Source organism: Brienomyrus brachyistius, chromosome 1 (genome assembly GCF_023856365.1).
Source record: "Brienomyrus brachyistius isolate T26 chromosome 1, BBRACH_0.4, whole genome shotgun sequence".
Classification (NCBI taxonomy): domain Eukaryota; kingdom Metazoa; phylum Chordata; class Actinopteri; order Osteoglossiformes; family Mormyridae; genus Brienomyrus; species Brienomyrus brachyistius.
Window position 1 is genome coordinate 23,987,608 of NC_064533.1, and position 15,991 is coordinate 24,003,598.

The following is a 15,991-nucleotide window of genomic DNA, read 5'->3' on the forward strand; positions in this document are numbered from 1 at the left end:
CGGTGCTGCCTGATGCCGACGGCCGGGGGAGGAGACATCGCAAGCGGTGTGCGAGGAAGCGGAAGCGCGGCAAGCGAGCGGGGGTCCATGCTAGGCTAAAAGGTAACGCTAGCCGGCCAGCGATCCCATCCATCTACCTCGCTAATGTCCGGTCCCTGGACAATAAAATGGACTACATCCGACTCCAGCAATCCACCCAGCGTGAGTTTAGGAACTGTTGAGCTTATGTTTTTACGGAGACATGGCTCAACGACGGCGTTCCAGAGACAGTTACGGCTACGGCTATTAGGAACATGCTATTGTACCGTAGCGACCGTGAAGCTACTCTCAGCCGCAAAGCACGAGGCGGAGGGCTCTGCGTTTCTATCAATTCGGACTGGTGTGTGAACGCTGCGCTGATCTCGAACCACTGTTCACCGCTGTTGGAGTTTATGACAGTCAGATGCAGACCTTATTATTTACCGAGGGAATTCAGCACCGTGCTTATAGTCGCGGTGTATATCCCACCCAGCGCTAATACTAACAACGCGCTGCCAGAACTGTACGGAGCCATCAGTGGACTCTAAAGTCCCCAGCGATGATAAACAGTCCGTCGGGGTATGTGTTTTGATCATGCAAACCTCAAGACAGTTCTCCCCAAATTCTACCAGCATGTGGACTTTCCGACGAGGGGGGTGAACACGCTGGACTGTGCTTATACAAATATCCCTGGCACGTTCCGCGCTGAGCCCCGCCCCCACCTCAGATTCTCTGATCACGTGTCAGTCATGCTCATCCCAGCCTACAGACCTCTCGTCAGACGCGCCAAACCCGTCCAGAAGCAGACAAAGATCTGGCCCCCAGGAGCCATCTCTGCTCTTCAAGACTGTTTTGAGCACACTGACTGGGACATGTTCAGGGAGGCGGCAACCTACGGTGACTCTGCTAACCTGGAGGAGTACACGACCTCGGTCACTGGCTACATCAGCAAGTGCATTGAGGATGTCACCATCTCCAAGAACATCATCACACGCTCCAACCGGAAGCCCTGGATGACTATGGAGAACCCGTGACACTGCCTTCAAATCAGGTGACCAGGCTGCCCTGAGAACAGCAAGGGCCAACCTGTCCAGGGCCATCAGAGTGGCAAAGCGTGCCCACGCCCAGAAACTATACAGCCACTTTAAAGACACTGGGGATGTTCGGCGCATGTGGCAGGGCATCCAGGCCATCGCCAACTACAGGGCATCTCCACCTGCCTGTGACGGTGAGGCCTCCCTTCCAGACGCGCTGAATAGCGTCTACGCACGGTTTGAAGCCCAAAACAGCATGGCAGTGAGGAAGTCCATCCCACCTCTCAATGACCAGGTGCTCTGTCTGACCGCAGCTGATGTGAGGAAAACTCTGCTGTCCGCGGAAAGCTGCTGGACCAGACAACATCCCCGGTTGTGTGCTCAGAGGATGTGCAGAACAGCTGGTTGATGTCCTCACAAACATCTTCAACATCTCTCTGAGCACCACAGTCATCCCAACATGCTTCAAAACCGCCACCATCATCCCCGTGTCAAAGAAGTCGTCAGTGTCATGCCTCAATGACTATCGTCCCGTTGCACTCACGCCCATCATCATGAAGTGCTTCGAGAGGCTCGTCATGAGGCACATCAAGTCCCTACTGTCAGCCTCACTGGACCTCCTGCAGTTTGCATACCGTCCCAACCGCTCTATGGACGACGCCATCACCACCACCCTTCATCTGGCCCTCACCCATCTAGATAAAAAGGACACTTATGTTAGAATGCTGTTTATAGACTTCAGCTCAGCATTCAACACCATCGTTCCTCAGCATCTGATCGGGAAGCTGAGACTGCTGGGCTTAAATACCTCTCTCTGCAACTGGGTCCTGGACTTCCTGACTGGGAGACCTCAGTCAGTCAGGATCGGCAGCAACATCTCCAGCACCATCACGCTGAACACAGGAGCCCCCCAGGGCTGTGTGCTCAGCCCTCTACTTTTCACGCTGCTGACCCATGACTGTGCAACAATGCACAGCTCAAACCACATAATAAAGTTCGCCGATGACTGTGGTGGGTCTGATCAGCGGGAAAGATGAGGTAGCCTACAGAGAGGAGGTGCAACGGCTGACGGACTGGTGCAGAGCCAACAATCTTTTCCTGAACGTGAACAAAACAAAGGAGGTGGTTGTCGACTTCAGGAAGGCACAGAGAGATCACTCCCCGCTGAGCATCGGCGTCTCCTCGGTGGAGATCGTCCAGAGCACCAAGTTCCTCGGTGTCCACATCACGGAGAACCTCACGTGGACCCTCAACACCAGCTCCATTGCCAAGAAGGCCCAGCAACGTCTCTACTTCCTGCGGAGACTGAGGACAGCGCACCTTCCACCCCCAATCCTCACCATGTTTTATAGAGGGACCATAGAGAGCATTCTCTGTGGCTGCATCACAGCCTGGTACGGGAATTGCAGTGTCTCGGACCGCAAGACCCTACAGAGGATTGTGAGGATGGCCGAGAAGATCATTGGGGTCTCTCTCCCCTCTATTACGGACATCTACACCACACGCAACATCCGCAAAGCCACCAGCATTGTGGATGACCCCTCACACCCCTCACACACACTCTTCTCCCTCCTCCTGTCTGGCAAAAGGTTCCGTAGCATACGGGCCTCCACTGCCAGAACGGGGAACAGCTTCTTCCCTCAGACTCCTGAACCGGAACTGAACACAATCCCCCCCCACACACACATACACATCTGTACATCTGTATATAATATTTATTGTTATTTATCATACCACGGCATTTTTGTACAACATTTTTGCACAAACAACCTTCGCTGCTACCATACAGTAACAAATACTGTATCCAGAATGTTACCACTGTTAATTTGCACTGTATGTTGTCTTGTCTGTCTTGTCAATCTGTACTGCTATGCTGTCCTGTCTGCACTTATGATGTTGCTCTGTCTTTGTCCTGCTCTGTGTTGCACCATGGTCCTGGAGGAACGTTATTTCATTTCTCTATATACTGTGTGTATGGTTGAAATGACAATAAAACCTACTTGACTTGACTTTCTCAACTCAGTCCTTAGGGAATCCCAGACAGGCCCCATTTCTTGCTCCCTCCCAGATGCCAGCCAATCAAGAACATCAAAAACCTGCAGCAAAAATGAGGACTGACTCGGGGTCCCCGTGGGCAGGATTAAGAAACACTGAGATGAAGTGTTAAACATTTAAATTTACCTGAAGCCTTCATTGCATTGTACTGACCAAACTAGGGTGAGTCAGGGTAGATTTGTGTATGCGGACAGATGACAGGAGAAAAAGCTCTTCTTTCTCTGTCATGGAGTCCCTTGTAGAGTTGGGAAGGTACATGAACCATCACACACTATGTGATTTCTATATATTTACTTGCACTGATGCTCAATGCATGTAACAGGTAACAGAAAAAATCTCCCTTCTGATATGTTCCCTAAGAATGTTCTACATTAGTAGTACAGTCCATCAAACAGCAGCTACCCGAGACAATAAAAGAAGCACCGTAGCTTTAAATTGGTTGCCAGGACACCAGACGACAGAAGCACTTGAGGTACGGCTGTGCTCAGTGCCACACTCCCGCCCAGCAAGCACCCCCCCCCAGACTCTGCTTTAATTACCCTGGGCTCTGCGGTAAAGCTGACAGCGAGATCAGCAGCGGCTGTCCCCGTCGCCTCCCCGGAGCCCGCGATGACAGCGAGAGACCCCGCCCCCACGTCCCGGAGCCCATCCATGCTGATTCTGCCGCCGCTGACTCACCGCCCCCATCGATCCCACGCGTCCCAGGCGGCCGCTGGCCTCAAAGTCCCTCCGAAGCTGCAGAAATAAACTCTAATGCCTTGGGCGGGGGGGTTGCAGCACTGTCACTAAAGAGCTGAGTCACAAGCAGTAAAAAAAAAAACAATGGCTTTTTCACCTGGAGATGGTCAGCGCAGGAAGGCTGCACTGTGATCCAGTGCATCAGTGACTGGACCGCGGAAATGTCACCGTGTTCACTCACAGGACATTCAGTCATCCCCTGTACAGCCCACTGCCTCATGCTAATCATGAGCCGTTACTCCAGAAATCTGCGACATTCTTTGCACTCAGTTTCTTCTTTTGTTTTTCTACCATCTAAATGTGTACGTTGAGCTACTGAAAACCTTCATATTAATAAAAGTATGCATGCATCTATGGATCCACCTCTGGGCTAACAACACTGAATATATACTAATTTGCACAATCTTCCCCATCAATCAGGTAGTCAACTGTATAGTTCCATCTCTGTCTTAATGTCTTCTCTTAAAATGTCTTATCTATATGATTTTTTAAATATGTACCTTATTATTTATATTCTATTTATTGCATTTTTTTATTTTCCATTTGCACTATGATGAACAAGAGCAATATTTCAGCTTGGTGTGTAACTCCACGCATCATATATCATAACTGAAGCTGACAATAAAAGATACTCTGACTATATCTATCTATCTATCTATCCATCCATCTATCCATCTATCCATCCATCCATCCATCCACCCACCAATTCCTATCCATAGTCCATCATCTTTCCCTGTGCACAACCACATGCATACAGACAGACCGGCCTGAAGGTAGCGGCCACTGACAGTAAGAGACGCACAGGTATCTGTAGGTCACAATCCCCATGAGGAACATGGACAGAGAGACTCTGGTCAGCCTCCTCAAGGCCAATCTAGAGATACATTAAGGGATTCGAGAGCTGCAGAGGTCCTGCTTCCCGAAAACCGCTTAATTTTCATGAAGAGGGTAAGGTACAGGAATGAGCCGAGCTTGCAAGAGAAGGAACATCCATCCATCCATCCATCCATCAGCAGGAGGCTGGAGACTCCCCTGAAAGCACAGGGTGCAGATATTTCTTAACAGAAAGGCTGCAGAAGGTTGGAGACTCAAAGCAGGTTTCTCTGTTTCCTGAGGAAATACGCGCTGTTAGCCTGGATTTCATCTGGTTAATGCACTCTGCTGAAAGTAAAACAGAACAAGACGAGCTCACACTCCCCACAGGGGTGAGGGAATCACCGGCGTGTCACTGGGTTCCCCTTGGATAAAATAACAGCCTTAACATGAGAGGAACTGGGAAATAGCCAGTCATAAAACAGACAAGAAGTGATGGGGAACTTAAAAGCCCAAAAAGGTCTGAAGCATAAAACACAGAAGTATTACTGGTGTCATAAAGGAAAAGAACTGCCACTGTAGACATGAATCGCCATCTTGCTTTTAGACATAAGCATCAGTGTAAACATTAAAGCAAACAGGAAAAGGGACATTTTAAGGTCAAGGTCGATAGATGGCCAAAGGTCAAATGATGGTGCACAGTAAAGAGTATCAAATAAAACAACATCTTTCAGGGAAATAATAACTATGAATTCTTTCTATACATGCAATGCGATGGAGACCTACAGATTTCATTCATGCTGACTCATGCTGTCTCGTTACAGATGGTAAGAAGTGTGGTCAGCAAATTGGAGCCCACAGCTAATTGCTGCGTGATCCCTGGCAGACCCCTCCCCACATAGCCGGCATCAAAACTGGCCTCCTGTGTCCTGGGGGAGGGGAGGGGAACGGGGAGGATTATCATACTGCCAAACGAAAAAGGACTTTTCTGGAAAATTGACCACCACTTTGGTAACGCATCAGACTGAGCAATGGAGAAGCAAAGGCGGGGGCGGGGGTGCAAAAGGGAGAAGGTGAAGACAGAGTTCGCAAAGCAAACCTTCACATGTGTATGATAAATATTTTGTAAATCAACTTACTTTTATAAGACATGCTGTTCCTTTTGCAAGTCTAACCTCCAACTAAAACTGTAAGCTCTGTATAAATCATATTTTACATCCCCTAATTATCTCAGGAACATGAAATATATTGCAGATTGTGGCATAGTGTTCAACGCAGGTTCTCGTTAGAGCTGAAGCACATGTACCACAAACAACATTGGTTTGCATTTTATTCCCAATTAGCTTCAGATATTACGAAAGACCACAGAGAGAAAACTGAATGACGATGAGAAATTACTAATCTCAGCTGAGAACACAACACCTAGACTGTGTAAACTAATGATCAATATTGTGTTATCGGGCCTATTTAATTTGTGTAATTCTCCAATGTCCCATTTTCTGCACTGTGACAAATAATTACTCCAGCACAAAATTAGTCCTACGAGAATCATGTGGTAATGTATCTACACCAATACTCACACAAAATATTATGGTTTCTTTGCTAACAATGCTGAACTGAAACTAGCTAAGATGATGAAAGGTCGTGACCTGCTGAATGCAGCATAGGTGAAAACACGCAGCAGAAAATGCAACTTAGCAATACCATCAGCATTAATAATGAACGATACAGTGATACTAATACTTAAAACCAGCTACCTAATAAACTAGAACTTGGAGAGTCATTCAAAACAGTATGAAGCCATAAAGCATAATCATTGTTTGCATTTTTTATGGCTAGTAAATCCATGTTGCTGGCTGACAACATGAAGCTCATATCTTCATTTTACATGCAATTAGCATCGCCTATAAAGGTAGTAGCTATTATGCCATTGTCACAGTTTCACAAACATAAACGATTGATTCGGATAACCATAACAAATTTAAACCAAATATTTTTACCGTGCTCTTCCCACAGCTGTAACTGATCCATTATGACCAATAACAACAAAATCACAGCCAAACAGAACCACAGGACAAAAATTCCTTGTCAAAGAAGTATGCTTAACTGAACAACTTCATCTGTTGCACTCACCTGACACCCTTTGAGCTTTTGAAAACCATCACTTACAAAGGCACGATATAAAAAGTAATGCTAAAAAATTGGACTGAATGTGGAATTAAATACATTTTCACTCCGGTAGCTGTGCCAGGTATGCAACCATGCTAACACCGTCACATAAAGCACAACATTTCACGAAAATAACAAGAAAAGACATGACTGACAGATTTATCTTATTTATGCTGCCTGAATGAGGAGCATGGGGGCAAATTGACTAAATCATGGCATTTATACTAATTAACTAATAAACCACAATCGTGGGAAATATTTTTTTAATTGCTATTTTTTTTAATTGCTAATTCTTCATTTGAATTGAGTTTGACATAAGGGAACTTATGGAGAGAGAGTAAAAGAATAATCCTAGCAAGACATCGGGGATCCTTCAAAGTTCTTTCCTTTTTAGGATTATATTATCCAACTATCAGAGTGCTAAGATGTTATATTTTAATATGAATATACAGCACAAAATAGAAAATAATCATTTAATATAAAGTGACACAAACAAAGGCACTTCACATTGACATTCTGGCCCTAGTCACAAGGAGTTAATCTATTCAGAATGAAAAGCCAAAACCTCTGATAGTAAATAGCAAAGGAAATATATCATGTCATAAGCCTGAGTTAAAGAAAGAGTGTAGCATAAACCAGGGAGGAATTCTGAGCTTGCCAGCAGTGTACAGAGATCTCTTATTTACCCACAGGATCTGCGTTGGAGCCAGTTGAGGGGCGTGAAGACAACTTCCCTTGTCAGGGCTCGAAAAATTTTGAAATCCCTGGTAGCCCATCAGGCTTCAAACGTTAGTAGCCCGAAATGAGTTTTGACTAGACCAAATAATAATATAATAATAGTAACAACAAATGATAAAGGCCATTCTTATTTTAAGTTTGGCAAACCAGCCACTATTTATGACAAAGGCAACATTAAGTAACACAAGCAGCAAATCTGAGACACGACAGTCTATGAGCATCAAGGACATTGAGAGGAAAACAAAGAAATTACTCCTTAGCCCAGGAGTCACCAACATGGCGCCCGCGGGCACCAGGACACCCCCAAGGACCACATGAGCTGCCCGCGGGCACCAGGACACCCCCAAAGACCACATGAGTCGCCCGCGGGCACCAGGACACCCCCAAGGACCACATGAGCTGCCCGCGGGCACCAGGACACCCCCAAAGACCACATGAGTCGCCCGCGGGCACCAGGACGCCCCCAAGGACCACATGAGCTGCCCGCGGGCACCAGGACACCCCCAAAGACCACATGAGTCGCCCGCGGGCACCAGGACGCCCCCAAGGACCACATGAGCTGCCCGCGGGCACCAGGACGCCCCCAAAGACCACATGAGTCGCCCGCGGGCACCAGGACGCCCCCAAGGACCACATGAGTCGCCCGCGGGCACCAGGACGCCCCCAAGGACCACATGAGTCGCCCGCGGGCACCAGGACGCCCCCAAGGACCACATGAGTCGCCCGCGGGCACCAGGACGCCCCCAAGGACCACATGAGTCGCCCGCGGGCACCAGGACGCCCCCAAGGACCACATGAGTCGCCCGCGGGCACCAGGACACCCCCAAGGACCACATGAGTCGCCCGCAGACCTGTTCTAAAGACAGCACAACTCACCAGTGAGCAGCATCTAACATTTTATTTTATCCTGTTGCTATTCTTCTTTAGTCATTTGCATTGATATAGATTTGGAAATGACAATATCTTAAAAAAAAAAGCATTTAAAGCACGTTTATTATACATGAAGTTTAGATAAGTTTAGGGGGGTGTTTCAAACTGGTAGCCCTTCGTATGGCTCAGTACCCGTGAAGTAGCTCTCAGTTTCAAAAAGGTGACCTCTGCCTTAGACAGTTCCAGTAGCTGAACATCCATGGATAAAATTAATCGATCACTAATTTGTCTGGGGATGGGCCGATTCACATTTTTTCAGTTCTTTTTTTCAGTTTTTTCAACTGCCAATACACTATACAGATTCCAATACAAGAACTCTTCTTACTTTATACTATATTGACATAATAAATGTATATATAATGTATAAATATTTATACTTTATATATTAATAATTTTTTTAAATTACTAAATACAAATAATAAAAATCTATACCAAAAAAGCTTTAATTACGCTACTGGCAACATATATAACGTACGGTATCACCTTGTCTGTACATTTTGTTTGCGGCATTTTTGAAGCATTTGTAGTTCAATGGGAATATCTTCCAAGCGAGGACACGCGAGTGGCGAATGCTTAAAATGCCTCACAATTTTTCTCCCACTAGCAACAGCATCACTTCGATGTGATGGCAGCCCCTCGTACATCACAAGCTGCAGCGAGCGCGCAAAACTGCCCAAGCTAGCGACTCCCCAGTCATCTATCGCTTTTTTCATATTACTCGTGTGGACTTTGATTAGTGAGATTTTCCACTAAATGCTACTCTCAAAACTTTGTTGATTTATACTGAAAAGACAAACAAAGGAGGGAATTGTATTTTATTTAGGGGATAATAATTTCTGATAGCCTATCAGGCAGGGTGTTGTTACATTTTGGTAGCCTGACAGGAAAACTTCATTGTCCCGGGACTTTGGGCTAGTGATTTTACAAGCCCTGGTTATGTCAGCTAGCATAACGCCTCTGTAAGGCTCACTGTAGCACCGCCCCAAGATGTCCACACCCTTCCACCGTCTTACCGGTTCACATGAATCAGGAATGACAGGTTTGTGGCAACGACAGGCTCATCATCCACGGATTCCGTAGACATCCTGTCTCAGTCACCATAACAGCAGGATTCTCTGTCAGCTTCTCAACATCTAGCACAGATTTAAGACCTGCTTCTCATGACCAGACATCCAGGTTATTATGTTGCATGAACATAGCTTTTGCGAAAAGCCCGAGAGAGCGAGGTCAGCCAGGGCCCCTGGAGCAGCTGGGGTCTTTTCCAAAGGCCAAACAGTAATATGATTATTCTGTCAACCATGAGATTTGAACCCACAACCTCCTGGACTTGGGTACAAATCGCTATCCCACTGAGCAACACACTTCCACCAAATTTGACCACCAGCATCCAGAGCACAGGAGAGCAATTTAATGAAATGATGCTTCATTAGTCAATTGCAAAGTATGAGTACAGCTACACTGTAATGCATCTTGTCACATATCTCATCTTGCTCTTGTTTAGGACACTTTGTTCCGTTTGACTCAAAATGTAAGGATAAGAACCAAACCCACTCCCTACTGACAACTGTAGCTACTATGACTATTCAGGTCATACATTCTTGGCAGAGATTTCTTCACGAATTAAGTGTGTGTTGGATCTGGGATGACGCTGCTCCTTTCGGGGAGTTGGTGCGTGGCTCAGAGGGTTAGGCCTCTGCGCTTGTGATCAGAAGGTCATCCTTCTGAATCCCATGCTCAGCAGAATAGCCAGATCTTCACTGGGCCCTTGAGCAAAGTCCACACCCCCCTCCTCCCCGCCCCAAAAATGTTGCAAGAAGCACTGCATAAATGGCTGATCCTATACACAGACCACCAGCTTCACTCTCAACGGTATGTGTGCGCGTGCAACTGGAAAGGCTTTATTTTATCTTAAAAGCCGAAAACGTGACTGAACACCAGAAACTTACATTAGGGTCTGTCACGTAGCACACGCACGCACCGAGAAGAGACGCGGCCATGAAGTGGTCTGACGGGTTTGGTTCCCGCTTAGGCAGAAAGAGCCTCAAGCTCCACCATGGACGAGGTACCTCAAAGACAGACCGCTGTGCTACGCACCAGGCGAGGGGAAACTCCCCTCCCACTACACCTTCCATCACACTCCCATTTAGCAGGTAATGACTGCTCAACCAGCTAATGATCTCGTAAGCGAGTTTTCATCAGATCACTAGACCAAACACGTCAAGATAACCTGATACAAAATTAATCTCTGCCGTTGGAGAGCTGAACGTTTTTTAACTTGCACAGGTGTTCAGGAGGAATGACGTTACCAGAAGTTCGTCCATGCTGGTCTGGCATTTCTCCAGGTTGATGCGTTTGATGGCCACTTTCTCTTTTCTGGGCACGCAGATGGCGGCCTGGACCACCGCTGTAGCGCCACTTCCTGAAAGCAGATAAATTTGGTATCAGGAACCAAGAAAACTGGAACAATGCCAACTAGTATAAATATGATCGCAATACATGCACATCCAGCTATACTATTCTAGGCTGACAAGATAGTTTAATATTCCATACATTTAAAGCTACACTTTGCATTAAAATATAACATGGAAATACATAAGACAATACTGAAAACTGAATATGAAAAACTCATAAAAAGCTCAGATATGCATCAGAGCAGGATATAAAGAGGACCTTACAGGCTGCTCTCATGCATACCATTCTGAGAAGACATTTTGTACTCCCTCAGCTAGCATTTGATTTACATTGTTATATTACTTTATTTAACAGATGCTTTTATTTTAAAAAAGCCCCTGGAGCAATTGGGGGTAAAAGGTCTTACCCAAAGACCCAAGACTGCAATCTCACTGCTAATACTGGGATTTGAACTGCCGACCTTCTGATCTGAGGGACAGTGTCTTAACCTGCTGAACCATACAGACTGGTTGACAGAAAAAGCCATGAGATTCATATCTCCCTCCAGTGGAATGGGGGGGGGGAACAACACTAGTAGGCATCCAGCAACCCAACCCCGTAAGTTCAATCATCAGTTGTGCAGCAAAGGGTCGTAATTGTGCGATGCACCACAGTTCTCCTGGTGACCACACTTGCACACAGTTGGCAATCGAAAAGCAGAAAGCCGAGCAGTGACAGCATATGATACTACACATGTTCCTAGTATGGCTACCACTTATTGTCACCACCAGCAGCTCTATTAATTAGATGACTCCATGCTGTCGCTCCCATACAACACACGGTGTTACTGTTTTCGGACGTATGTTTGGGTATATTTAGCAGCTACTAGGTTTGGTAGGTGAGAAGAAAACATCCTTAGGGGGCAGTTATATTCAGCTGCTCACTAGGTATCACCTCCTCCTCCGTCCCTTTCATGGTGAAAGAAGTGAGGCTCCATTCCCAGAATGCCTTGCTGGGATGACGCCGTGTGAATCACAGAATGTGGCCTCATGGAGCCAGAGTTAAGACATATGGTTTTGAGCAAACCGATCCATTACAAGTGATGTGCCCCCATCAGTCACGGTCAAGACAGCCCAACAGCCCAGGGACTTGTAAATTTGGACCCAGGTCCGGAACTTTGGTGTAAAAGCGCCTAGAGACGAGTAACGGGAGCATGCAGGATAAATTATGGTGTATTAACCAACCCCCTCAAAACACACCAATGTAGTACCTTATCTGTTTAGGAGGGGAAATTCCAACAGTGATAAATCACAAAAACAAACCAAAACAATGTGTAAACACAGACATATACATTCTGACTGGCATCTGATGGTGTTACACAGTTAACTTGCAAAACTAGCTAAACAGACTTACCAATCATTTCAAAGCAACATTATTTGTGACCTGCATGCACTGAATTACCCCTGCAAAAAGAAAATGCTTATCTGGGTCAGGCTAAATGTTCTGAGTCACATTCACTTCTGCAAACAAATTCAGCTTACCAAAAATTACCAGCATTAACTTTACCAGCATTAATTTACTAAACAGACCAGATAACATTAAATTAATGTCTTACTCACTGAATGCAAACAGCCCCTGCAGAAAAACTGTGCATGATACAATGCAGTTCCAATAATCTGCACTAAACTGTGCATAAATTTAATTAAAATCAAGTGCAAAAAGAAAACACGCCAAAACGAACACACCAAGACACAAAAACATAATCCTTTCAGTGAGTATACATTTTCTGATTGTACTGTAATATACAGAACAATGTGCCAAAACATTAAGACCAGCCCCACATGAAGTAAAAAATGCTGACTCTCATAAAAACGATGCAGGTGAAGCTCTGGGATACATTCCAAGGTAAGCTAACATTCAGTACTCGTAGTTGGTGTGTTGAATGTAGGAGTCATGGGAAGGTATGAAGACCTGAGTGACCCTGACAAGGGCACGAACTCGATAAGCTACATCCCAATCAGGGTGCATCCCTGTCTTGTACTCTATGCTGCCTGGGATAGTCTCCAGTCCAATGCCTCTGCTAGAATCCAATATGGGGGAAATGCTAAAACATTTTACCATGAAAAGGAATCCAGGTTCTGGAATGCAAACTGTAGTGTATATAACCATTATTCACACAGAATAAGTCAGCATATCATTAGAGGGTTACTATAAACAGCTACTGAAACTGTACAGGATCAGTAACCAAACAAAAACGCAAAGAAACGAACACACATGCGGTGAAACAGAACAAATTATTCAAATCACATAACGAGCATGACCCACGGACCCCATAACTACAGCTAATGTCGCTGCACACAGGCGCCAGTTCTCCCACATCCAGCTCTATATCTGTGTCATTTTCCTTAACTGAAAAGCAATGGGCCTTGAGCACATAAAATTTATGTATATAGTACCGTGCAAGACAGCCAACAGTGTATATTTGCTCAGAAAAAAGCAACACATTTTAACATTATAAAACTCATAACAGCAATACAATAAAAATGGTAAGAATTTCTTGTGTTCTCCAAAACGTTGGATGAAGAACATCGCTTCAGTTCCCAAACCCATCCTCAGGGGCATACCAACCATTCCAAATATTTGTCAATCTAAATTTCACTAACAGCTCATTTAATTTACTTAATTAGTCAATTAACTGGATGAGGGATTGAGTTCTACAAACACAGGCATGTATTGGATGGTTGCTTCAAATCCTGGGTAACTTTAGAAAAGCATCGAAATGGCTCTGGTGAAACACACTGACAAACATAAAACTCATACATTTACACCAATTTAAGCTGCCTAAAAGTTCTGTTCTGGACACACTACAGGAGATTACTCCAAGACTATATAGGAAGCTTGGCTTCCACCATAAAAATGCAGAATTTAATTAGTCAATATAAAAATGTACATGAATTATATTTACAATTAAAAGTGTAATCTATATTACCAGTTGAACCACAGTTTCATGGAAGATGCTTTCGACAACATATGTTAATTTGCCCTTTGAAATCAGGATAAATACAGTCCATAGACGCCAACTGATGCGGTGATACATGAGAAATCTATGAAAGATTCACGTACGTTTTGTCTAAATGGAGAACAGACAAAAGATTATTGGCCAATAAGCTTTGACTACATGTTTTTAGAACCTGCGCAGATGCGGTGCTGCTCTGGGAGTCTATCAGAGCTTCATACAGAGTTTTTACTTAGGCAACATTGGCTGGACAGATAGACTTGCGGTCAGGTATTTTAGACCTGCCTGGAAACCATTCATTCATTCATTCATTCTGTCGTATGTATGGACACAGAAGCATTTCACCACCAGCATTTGTAAATATTGCGAACAAAGTCACTGTCATTGCATTTTTGAGTTTGATTGTTCGTTTAATTTTCAGTGAAAGTTCGGCGATTTTAAATAGACTCGTTTTGTAGTTAGCTTACCAACTAAGCTGTCTGTATGTTCAAATCGCTTGAGAAGGAGTCATGCTGGTATGACAGGATAATAAATCATTTCTTACAAAAAGAGAGTGGAATTTAAATACAAGTAGGTGACCCAGTAAAATAAGAAAAATAACGACTTTTTTGGTTATACTGCCAACAGTTGACACTGTGCCTCCCCCATTATAAAAATTACCATCCACTACTGATAAACACACACACAGCAACTGTTAAATAGGAAAATAAGACCCACGACAATCTGACGAGAAAGCAGAGGCATAGAAAACAGTCGGCCGCAGATGGATATCGGATGGGACCGGATGGGACCGGATAGGACCGGATGGGATGTCTAAAGCTTCTTTCGCAGTCATTCCCCTGCGCAACCATTTACTCTTAGAGGACACCTGAGGCTCACTGAAAAGCTGCAGGGTCTACCGTCCCTAATTACCCACCTCCAATAAAAATGCGGGCAGCCACCAAAATGTACATCAAAAGGCGTGTTTAATATTCAAGACGGAACCTTCAAAAGGTTGAAGGAAAAATAAATCAAGGAAAAATGTCGCACAAACTCTACAGTTCACAGCAGTGTGGGTTAAAAATGCATAAAAATTGAAATCTAAATGAAAGAATTAGAACTATAGAGTAATGAACCAGGCTTTAAAAAAATATATCTTAATGGGGATTGAATAGTGAACGAATGCAACAAGCAACAAAGAACGTCTGATATGTTGCTATGGTGTTTAAAGTCACCACCCATGTTTGAAAGTTGTGCATTCCTCTCTGTGGAGTCGCCCCCCCTCCCCCCAGGGCCCCTCCTCACACACCAAAGCTTTTATTAATTTCCCTCCAAGAGCTCTGCACACATTCCTCACGCCACCCCAAGGTAGGGTGAGAAATTCCACACACAGCTCATGATCACATCGCACAGCACCGCATCCTGCATCCTTTCCTGCACTTAGAAAATAATTCAGAGTGCATCAAGGCAAAATGTAAAAAGAGAGAAAAGTCATATAAAGCCCTGTGCAAGAGTCTTAGGCAGCTGCCGTTTAAATGATGCTTAAATAATCTTCATGTTGGTGTAAAACTATGCTACTATGCCTGTCAAAGTGAGTCAGCTTTAAAAAAAATAATAATAAAATATGCTAAAATCACTCCAGTGTTTGCAGTGACCATCCAACACACCAGAGCATTTTTTGACTCATCCCCTAACACACCTTGTATAGCTAATTAATATCTCATTTACTTTTTTTTAACTAATTAAAAGAATTAAGTGAGTTGGTGGTGAAATGTAACAAATACATGGAATGGCTGAGGTGCCCCTGAACAGAGGTTTGGGACCTGAAGCCATGTTCATCGAACCATCCAAGAAGATACCTGTAACTTTCTGGAGAACAGAGGAAAATTTTCCTACTTTTTATTGTGTTACTCTTAATTTCCATATCTTCTAATGCTAAATTTAGTTTTTTGTTCTGAGCAAAAGTACACAGAGCCATATCTGAAACTTAACTTGTTTAGCAGAGTGAACCAAGAGAGGTATGGTAACAACAAATGATGAGTCAAATTGAAGTACAGAACAAATTGATTCAAGCAACCAGCAAACTCAGAACTGTACTTCTTACTCCTAA

The 15,991-nt window shown here is 44.6% G+C and overlaps 1 protein-coding gene across 1 annotated transcript in view; it reads right to left on the reverse strand.

The window, feature by feature from the left end:
• oxsr1b (oxidative stress responsive kinase 1b) overlaps positions 1 to 15,991 on the reverse strand; it is a 65,734-nt gene that overhangs the window by 42,901 nt on the left and 6,842 nt on the right. Inside the window, exon 2 of the mRNA XM_048970999.1 lies at positions 10,802 to 10,914. Coding sequence (XP_048826956.1) covers positions 10,802 to 10,914 — 113 coding nt within the window. The remainder of the gene's footprint in view (positions 1 to 10,801; positions 10,915 to 15,991) is intronic.